Raw genomic sequence first — 10,905 nt, forward strand, 5'->3', positions numbered from 1 at the left:
AATGAGACTTTTGATAGTAGGTGGAGGAAAACATATGATTTCATTACAGTGCAGTATGATGTAATGAGAATCATATGTTTATTTGTTCTACAATCAGCTGTTTACCGGCTTGATTTCATGCATGGAAAGCAGCTGAAATTGAATGACTATGACAAAAATATAATTACTGTAGTTTCGTCGAGTCGATTGCTGTTAACATACTGCAACGAGAGCCGTCTTAAGGTGCGAACAGAACGAGTAAAGCCAGTTAGTTACACACATCGATTTTTAGACGTACGAATTTTGGACGTACGATTTTTTGCTGTAAATTCTATTAGATTAAACAGATGATGTGAGTCACGTTCCGTTTAATCTAGTAGAATTCATAAGAATTGCAAAAAATCGAACGTCCAAAAATCGATGTGTGTGATTGGCTTATGTCGCGGTGTAGATTTCGATTTCGATCGATGTCACTGAACAGTTGGCAATGATAAAAAGATCTGGAGTCATTAACAAAGATACATAAATATAGATATAGAATGTTGATCGCGAGCTGCAATCTACATCTCACCCTGACCATTCTGTTCGTATTCTGAGTCTCTATCCATCGATATAACGATCATTTATAACATGTAATGAAAATATAACAAATAATAATAATATGAAACAAGATTACGAGATAATTAATAAAAAGTCGAAGCCATAAGTGTTTGCAGATATTTGAGAATCGCCAAAGTATCGCTCATATTTTCCTAGATTGTATTTTCTTTTCTATGCCTGATACGCATGGCATTGTAAGAATAAGACTATATTATTTTTAAAATGTTGTATACTATGAAGCCGACACATCAGAATGAAATGATAACACGTATTATTAGGAGACGGACTGATCAAAAGCATAGATCTATAGCGTCTGGACTGAATGCATAGATAGAATAATGATTGAGTTTGGAGAATAAATGTGTTCGAAAATATCTTACATTTAAACACACATCGATCAAGTTAACAGTTGGTATACTAATCAAAAGTGTCTTTTTACCAAAGCTGTTTGTTGATAATTTTGTATTAAATGCTCATCCAACATTGTGAATTGTATAAATTAAAATCGATTCAGTAACTTTCAGAAAATACAAAAATCTTGGCTTTTAGAAGATTTATTGAACTTTAAAATGAAACAAATAACATACTGTAGTTATAGGAAAAATCGTCTCCTGCTGGTTTCGATTTCATGCCTCCTGCTGGTCTGAATCCATTCGTATTCACCGCATTTGCTGTCGAATGTGCCTTTCTGCAGAGATTGCAGCCTCAGTGTGAATCTGGGTCCGAGCTCTTTCAGTCTGGGCTTGGCATTATCTTTGAACTCGTACCTGAAAGCAGGAAAATATTCATGATATCGACAAGGAGTTTGATTCTCTATACGTTCATAATCATCACGGAATTTTAATTTGTTCATTAATAGTTGAAAAATTATAGTCAATAATAGCAAAAAATTAGAAGAATTATGTTCCAGAAATTTCCCACTATAATCTTTCGTTGTCTGGACTATGGAAAATGTTGGTTTTTGGTAGCTATTTAACTTGGGGTAAGACTATACTTGGCAGTTTTTGCATCTTTTTTCGCACTGGCGTCGGACGAGACATTTGAAGAGTCGGCTCAGGCAATGTAATTAAATTGAACCGACAGAAGAGTCATCTTTGGCCAGTGCAAAAACCACTACGTAAGGCCTGGCCCTTATGATGGATGGACTCTTAAGTCATGAAAATGATCATAGATCATCCCCAAATGTAATAATGTGATTGTAGAATAATAGGTAATGCATTTCAATCATGACTATCACAGAAATATTCTACTTATTCACAAGCATTTTATTTAATGCATTTACAATGCATTTTGCTTTAATAATAATGATAATTCATTTATTTGATCCATAGATTCATATAAATGAATGAGATCAAACATAAGTTGTCAAATAGAAATAAAAATCCCAGTATCCTTTTTTGAATTATCTTATCAAAACATGTTTTAATAATACAAAAAAAGGGTACTGAGATTTTTATTTTTATTTCTATTTATATTACAAGTAGCCCTATACAGAAAAGAGACAATAAGTTGTCAAGTACAGAGTAAACATTGAATAAATATAAAAATACATAAATTAAAATCTATTCAGGCAAGTACTATAAACTAGAATGTTATAGACCAGACTATAAACTAGACTAGACAAAACTATAAACTAGAATGTAATAGAGTAATAGGGCCTTCCCACTGAATAACTAGACAATTTAATTTTTAAAGCTTTATCAGACGCATTCTTCGCTTGATCTATCATTCTCTACTACTGTTTGATATGTTATAAGGTTTAACAGCTTGATCAATGTCTTTAATACATTCTTACTACTGTAAGTTATAAGGTTAGTCATGTACCATATTCAACGATACCTATTTTATTAAAATAGCCTATATGTTTTTATTATAATGTAGGGTAAGTTACCTGTGATGCCGGAAGAATATGTAGTCTCTCTGATTGTGGAAGGTAACTACTCTGCGGCCTTTGAATTCAGGGTCATAGTGGAAGACAGAGCTCAACATTCGGCCAATAGTCAGACCCAGTCTGGTGGAGAAGTTGTTCACTATCACTTCAGGTCTGTGCTCTGTTATATTTTTGTGATTTTTCTGTAAAAGGAAAATGCAAATTATTAGTTGCAAAAGCAGAAAAAGACAGAAGAGATGAGGAGTATTAAGATAATTCATCAGAAATGTTTTTTCCATCACGAACTGCTTATTATTAAATCACTTTTTGCTAGTAAAAAGAACGACTAGCTTCCTCAGGAAGATGGCGGTTCTGCCGAAAGATCTCGTCACAGCAAGTGAATAATTCATTCATTGGAAAAATATGACTGCTTGCCGTTCTTTTTACTAACAAAAAGTAATATCAGAAATGGTTACACTCATTTTACAATATTTGAGAAAACGGCAGATTCCCACATTCTCGTCCGGTTCAGTGGAAATATTCTTTTAATGAGACTATTACCACTCAGTCCGACCGGGCGAGTATGAATAGTCTCGTTGGAGCTCATTGGAAGAATACTTCCGCTCAACCAAATGTCGACTCTGTGGAAATCCAGCTTTGAATAACACACATTTGAAATAGGAAAGATTCTTTAGATCAAATTTAAAAATAAAAATTCTTGAAATTGAAGTGCGTCAACTGATCTCAGGACAAACTGAACTTACCTATGTGTTTCTAGAATGTAAAAGCTGAAAAAATGTGACTGCATACTGTTCTGTATCTGGATAAATCTAAGATAGGTAAACATTGAATAAATATAAAAATACATAAATTAAAATCTATTCAGGCAAGTACTATAAACTAGAATGTTATAGACCAGACTATAAACTAGACTAGACAAAACTATAAACTAGAATGTAATAGAGTAATAGGGCCTTCCCACTGAATAACTAGACAATTTAATTTTTAAAGCTTTATCAGACGCATTCTTCGCTTGATCTATCATTCTCTACTACTGTTTGATATGTTATAAGGTTTAACATTATTCTATTCATTTACTTCATACAGCTTGATCAATGTCTTTAATGCATTCTTACTACTGTAAGTTATAAGGTTAGTCATGTACCATATTCAACGATAGGCCTACCTATTTTATTAAAATAGCCTATATGTTTTTATTATAATGTAGGGTAAGTTACCTGTGATGCCGGAAGAATATGTAGTCTCTCTGATTGTGGAAGGTAACTACTCTGCGGCCTTTGAATTCAGGGTCATAGTGGAAGACAGAGCTCAACATTCGGCCAATAGTCAGACCCAGTCTGGTGGAGAAGTTGTTCACTATCACTTCAGGTCTGTGCTCTGTTATATTTTTGTGATTTTTCTGTAAAAGGAAAATGCAAATTATTAGTTGCAAAAGCAGAAAAAGACAGAAGAGATGAGGAGTATTAAGATAATTCATCAGAAATGTTTTTTCCATCACGAACTGCTTATTATTAAATCACTTTTTGCTAGTAAAAAGAACGACTAGCTTCCTCAGGAAGATGGCGGTTCTGCCGAAAGATCTCGTTGTCACAGCAAGTGAATAATTCATTCATTGGAAAAAATATGACTGCTTGCCGTTCTTTTTACTAACAAAAAGTAATATCAGAAATGGTTACACTCATTTTACAATATTTGAGAAAACGGCAGATTCCCACATTCTCGTCCGGTTCAGTGAAAATATTCTTTTAATGAGACTATTACCACTCAGTCCGACCGGGCGAGTATGAATAGTCTCGTTGGAGCTCATGGGAAGAATACTTCCGCTCAACCAGATGTCGACTCTGTGGAAATCCAGCTTTGAATATCACACATTTGAAATAGGAAAGATTCTTTAGATCAAATTTAAAAATAAAAAATCTTGAAATTGAAGTGCGTCAACTGATCTCAGGACAAACTGAACTTACCTATGTGTTTCTAGAATGTAAAAGCTGAAAAAATGTGACTGCATACTGTTCTGTATCTGGATAAATCTAAGATAGGTGATCATTATCAATCGTAATCAACAACAAATAAATATTATTGCCATTTTCGTTATGATCAATTTTGATAGTCTGGGAAACTCACAAAATTGGAAATACAATTCTCTAATCACAATATCATCCTTCTCATGAATGAGCTGGGACAATTATTCATTACAATACTGAGTTATATTGCGAAATGTTAAGAAAACTTGAATTGGTAAACGAAACACATATTTGGTGATATGGTTATTGAAATGATTTCAATAATTCAAATGCTTTAATAAAATATCATTGATCCACAGTATTGTACCTACAAATGTTTATTCAGGGTGTTTACGAACTCTAGGGCAAAACCGTTGGTTTTACAAAAAATTACAAGAATAACTTTTTTTTAAGATTGGACCAATATTAACTGAGATATGGCAGCTTTAGTGATAGGACACCGCTGGGGGTTAGTTGCAGTGTTTGCCAAGGCATGCGGCTAAGTCTGCCACAACAATGCAACAGTCTCCGCCTGTTTTGCTTGTCATTTGTAAGCTACTTAAGATTACTTCAAACAATAATTAATGTTACATAACCCTCTTGGTCTTGGTCTAAGTTTAGAATAACTGTGATTTATTTCACTCGAGTGGAGAAAAATTAAGTAAAGTTTTGTTAACAATATGCTTTCTATTTACATTAATACAAAAACTTCAATACATTCTGGAAGAAAAATACAAAGAATAGAATTAACAGAGGTTGTAAAACATAGCCAAACTTCAAAAAGCCCGTTTCAGGGCATGTATCCAAGCTGATGGACGACATTTCGAGCAAATTATTTGAAGTTTGGCTATGTTTTTCAACCTCGGTTAGGCTAATTGTATTCTTTTTTCTTTGTATTTTAATTATCTTTCATAATGTATTGAAGTTTCTGTATAAATGTGGATAAAAAGCATATTATTAACAAAACTTTACTTAATTAATTTTTCTCTACTCAAGTGAAATAAATATTACAGTAATTCTAAAATTATGCTAAGACCAAGAGGGTTATGTAACCTAACATTAATTTATTATTGTTAATGTTAATCAATTATTATTTGAAATAATCTAAAATAGCTTACAAAACATGCAAAGAAGACGAAGATTGTTGCATTGAAGTGGCAGAGTCTAGCTGCATGCACTGCAACTAACCCCCAGCGGTGTACTATCACTAAAGCTGTCATATCTCAGTTAATATTAGTCCAATATTAAACATCAGGTACCAATCGATAGGTAATTAAATTTAGTAGAAAAAGTTATTCTTGCAAATATTTTGTGAAACCATGGGTTTCTGAGTTATTTAAAAACAACATTTTAAATGGCTGCCATTTTGCTCAATGAATTTGAAAAATTATCATAATTTTATAAATGATTGTGCAAAGTTTCAATTTCCTATGTTTAGGCCTAATTTAGGAAAAAAAGTAAATGAAGAAAGCAAAATGGCCGCTGTGTGAGTAACTGAAGACTTCCGGACAATTTAGATATGTTTCTTATCCAGGAACAATGCCCTAGAGTATTGGTAGGGAGTTCGTTAACACCCTGTATAGAATACTCAATCATTGTCATTCATAATTTATTATATCACCTGATTTTTAATTCAGTTTTCATCATAGTTGAAGTACATCAGATGATCAGAGGGCTTGAGCGCGAATACCCTGTTGTTTCGACCTTCCGACGAGCTTCTACTCTTATACAGGAATGAGCTAGATTACCGTAGGCCTAGCTGATATCATGATAATATAAAATTCTCAATAGCAAAGTTGAATCTTACCTTCAGCTCGGTGGTTATTTTAACATTGCTGAGTCGAAAATGAGCCGTCGGACCGTCAGGCAGGTGAATCAGCAGAAGTCCATTCGGCTGCCTCATGTTCTCATTGACAATAACGATATCAGAGAAATTTCTACGTTTCGCAGATTCGATCATCTTTTTCACACTGGCACGATTTCTGTACCTCACCAACGAGTTTGGTATAATTCTGCTCAGTTCTATCCCAAAAACTCTGGTCTTCTTCAAGGGATTGTCCGAGAAAGTGATGAGAACTTTCGGTTCGTAGCTCTTTTCAAAATAGTTCTGGAACTCATCGGTAGCCACATCTTGTTCCACTTCTTCAACACGTTCGGTTTCGGCAGTATCCAAAACAGTTTCATCTTTTTCTCTAGTATTTTCAAGAGTTCTTGGTATTCCTGGAGCTTCTCCTGCCTTTCTTCTTTTCAGACGTTCTTTCTTTTTCAGCTGTGGATCAGAAAAATGAGAACAGATTATTATTAAGATGAACTAAGTTCTTAGTCAAAGGTAGCCTAATGAAATGATCAGAATCCTACAAAGTAGGAAATCACATTGATAAACAACAAATATTTCATTAAATTAGAAAAAGTCCAGACCCATAAAATGTTCAACTATCATCGAATTATATTATATTCATTTATGTTTTAAACATGGATCGATGAACACAACTAAAATACTAAATATTTGGTTAATTTTTGTTGCTAAATGCGTTCTTTCATATAATTTACAATAAAAATTCAATGTAAGTGAAGGTTACTAGTTGGAGAAATAAAGCAATAGTCGTAGAATTCAATACAAAATTAGATTTAACTTACAGCTACAATATCTTTGAACCCATCCTAACCTAAGTGTTTATTGTACGGTACTACCTATAGTAGAGCAATCAGTCTTAATAAGTTGAGCTCACTTCCAACATAATTGAGATGAATACCTATAATTTAATAGATTGAAAAAAATAACAATGACGTCGTGAAATGTCTTGCAGTAGCCTAATGTGCAAAACGACTACGAAAATTTAAAAAATCTGACATGATTCATAACGTTAATAATCCATTGCTAATCTTTCATGTTTTTTTTTCAATCTGGTCTAAATGCACTGTTTACTGAGTTTTCTTATATATTTTTGCTTACATTAATTATTCACATTAAATGACATTCAAATATTGTATTTTGCTTATATCTATATATATAAAAGCGAAATGGCACTCACTCACTGACTGACTGACTCACTCACTCACTCACTCACTCACTCACTCGCATAACTAAAAATCTACCGGACCAAAAACGTTCAAATTTGGTAGGTATGTTCAGTTGGCCCTTTAGAGGCGCACTAAGAAATCTTTTGGCAATATTTCAACTCTAAGGGTTGTTTTTAAGGGTTTAAAGTTCGTATTTTAGCATGTATATTCTTCTTCTCACAATCTCTTAATTATAATTGAAATTTCCATATCATATGTTAATATAGAACTATAATCTAGATAGAGTACCTCTTCGAAACAGTTGTTAACTGGCAACTAAATTAATAATTTTGTCAGGTTGGCATTAAGTTGAGTTGACTTTGTTAGGTTGGCACCAAGTTGAAGATTTAAATGCATTTATCGCGGAAAAATTGATTGGGCACTGCTACTTCAATCCTGAGAATATTATATTACTAGCCGTCAGGCTCGTCTATATATATAAAAGCGAAATGGCACTCACTCGCTGTTTGAGTAACTGAAGACTTCCGGACAATTAAAATATAATATTTAAATATGATGGTTAGATATGTTTGTTACCCAGGAACAATGCCCTAGAGTATTGGTAGGGAGTTGGTAAACACCCTGTATAGAATACTCAATTATTGTCATTCATAATTTATGATATCACCTGATTTTTAATTCAGTTTTCATCATAGTTGAAGTACATCAGATGATCAGAGGGCTTGAGTGCGAATACCCTGTTGTTTCGACCTTCTGATGAGCTTCTACTCTTATACAGGAATGAGCTAGATTACCGTAGCTGATATCATGATAATATAAAATTCTCAATAGCAAAGTTGAATCTTACCTTCAGCTCGGTGGTTATTTTAACATTGCTGAGTCGAAAATGAGCCGTCGGACCGTCAGGCAGGTGAATCAGCAGAAGTCCATTCGGCTGCCTCATGTTCTCATTGACAATAACGATATCAGAGAAATTCCTACGTTTCGCAGATTCGATCATCTTTTTCACACTGGCACGATTTCTGTACCTCACCAACGAGTTTGGTATGATTCTGCTCAGTTCTATCCCGAAGACTCTGGTCTTCTTCAAGGGATTGTCCGAGAAAGTGATGAGAACTTTCGGTTCGTAGCTCTTTTCAAAATAGTTCTGGAACTCATCGGTAGCCACATCTTGTTCCACTTCTTCAACACGTTCGGTTTCGGCAGTATCCAAAACAGTTTCATCTTTTTCTCTAGTATTTTCAAGAGTTCTTGGTATTCCTGGAGCTTCTCCTGCCTTTCTTCTTTTCAGACGTTCTTTCTTTTTCAGCTGTGGATCAGAAAAATGAGAACAGATTATTATTAAGATGAACTAAGTTCTTAGTCAAAGGTAATGAAATGATCAGAATCCTACAAAGTAGGAAATCACATTGATAAACAACAAATATTTCATTAAATTAGAAAATTCCAGACCCAAAAAATGTTCAACTATCATCAAATTATATTATATTTATGTAAAACATGGGCTAAACATGGGTCGATGAACACATCTAAAATACTGAATATTTGTTTCATTTTTGTTGCTAAATGTGGTCTTTCATATAATTTACAATAAAGATTGAATGTGAGTGAAGTTTATTATTTGGAGAAATGAAGCAAGAGTCTTAGAATTCAATACAAAATGAGATTTAACTTACAGCTACAAAATCTTTGAACCCATCCTAACCTAAGTGTTTATTGTAAGGTACTACCTATAGTAGGGCAATCAGTCTAATAAGTTGAGCTCACTTCCAACATAATTGAGATAGCCTACATATATAATTTAATAGATTGAAAAAAAATTAACAATGACGTCGTGAAATGTCTTGCAGTAGCCTAATATGCAAAACGGCAACGAACATTTTAAAAAATCTGACATGATCAATTATCGTTAATAATCCATTGATAATCTTTCATGTTTTTTTCAATTTGATCTATATGCACTGTTGACTGAGCTTTCTCATAGAGTTTTGCTTACATTATTCACATTAAATGACATTCAAATATTGTATTTTGTTTATATATATATTTTTGCTAGTAACGTAATCTATTCTTTTGTTATTTTTTTTTGTAAAATTTGTGTTATAGGCTACCGTTTGAAGTTGAATAAATAAAAATATAATAGGCTTCAAGTCTTAGCATTGATGATAAATAATTATAACGCATAAACATTGAATATAGATAACATTTTTGGTTTTATAGCATTTAAAATAATACGATTAAAATATTGTATGGTACAGTGAGGTTATGGTTAGAGATTTACAGTAAAGTGTAAGTATGTTATTACTTTCACATTACATCCAATAATCATTCACTTGTTGCAAAGGAATTATTGCAATATTATTTTGTAAAAAAGTTTTACGTTTCAATGATTATAAAGGTAAATGATTCAAAAACTTTGATATTTTACAACCTACAAATGTAGGAACTCACCTTTTTCTTGGTATGTCTATCCTTGGAATTTATACTTTGTCGAATCGCTTTTGTCTTGATATGGTTTGGACAGTTGATTTTCTTCAAATCCTCAGGAGTTCTTAATTTACCCATTTCTTATTTTAAAAATTCAATAAGTAAAGAAAACTAATCAACATCAACAGTGTTCCACGAGGTAAAGGAAAGGACCAAAGGAGACGTAAACACAATCGACAGAAAAAGAAACTATCGATCATCTGACTTGACACTCGATCTCGACAAATGAAGCTCGACTATCGACACTAATATCGATATATTATCAACTGATATTGATATCGATATCTGGCGGCAGATTTTAAAATTTTTACCGCTTACTTTTTTGAACACCATTATTTATTAATTTTATTATCAAACGGAAGACGACTTTATTCAATAAATACGTGTTAGAGCCAATGAGGTGGACTTCTAAACACGTTACTTAGTAGCTCAGAAAATAAAATTGTTACCTTTAAAGGCGTCTCGTTTGGGTATGGCGGGTTCACAGTGGACTGTAAGAGCGGTCTCCTCGTTCTGGTAGGCGGTAGCACGGTCAGATAATCAGGATTCACTTGCACTGGCAATGATGAATACATGGGCCCATGTCGTGGCGAAGAGATTACACAAAGAAGATCCAAATCTAGATATTTAGCGGAGTACTCTAGCAATAACTTTTTCTAACTAGTCGCGGTAGTAGTTTAAATTCAAACAAGCAAAGCGGTAATACATTTATGACTTCTTTAAAAAGAGAAACAACCGTGAAGCGTCAGGGCACCAAGCTTCCTCAAGCAGTTACAAATCGGAAGAGAACTGGTGAGCAAAAAGGCGGGGGAAAACAGGGAGAACAGTGCCAACTACATATAGAACTAAGCGATCTTAGAGCGGCTGATGGCAGTGGCACGCTAGATGGCTGTGGGTGAGCGCGGTCGATTCAAATGGCTTGGC

The 10,905-nt window shown here is 33.6% G+C and overlaps 1 protein-coding gene across 1 annotated transcript; it reads right to left on the bottom strand.

Moving 5' to 3' along the window:
- Positions 1-1,117: 1,117 nt before the first annotated feature.
- Positions 1,118-10,175, bottom strand: LOC111053454 (probable ribosome production factor 1). Its single transcript, XM_022340352.2, has 4 exons — positions 9,946-10,175; positions 8,342-8,803; positions 3,688-3,869; positions 1,118-1,346 (listed from the first exon to the last, which is right to left on the bottom strand). Exons 1-4 carry the CDS (start codon positions 10,057-10,059, stop codon positions 1,172-1,174), a joined length of 933 nt encoding a protein of 310 aa, XP_022196044.1. The 5' UTR covers positions 10,060-10,175; the 3' UTR covers positions 1,118-1,171.
- Between the last annotated feature and the right edge of the window lie 730 nt (positions 10,176-10,905).

Source organism: Nilaparvata lugens, chromosome 6 (genome assembly GCF_014356525.2).
Source record: "Nilaparvata lugens isolate BPH chromosome 6, ASM1435652v1, whole genome shotgun sequence".
Classification (NCBI taxonomy): domain Eukaryota; kingdom Metazoa; phylum Arthropoda; class Insecta; order Hemiptera; family Delphacidae; genus Nilaparvata; species Nilaparvata lugens.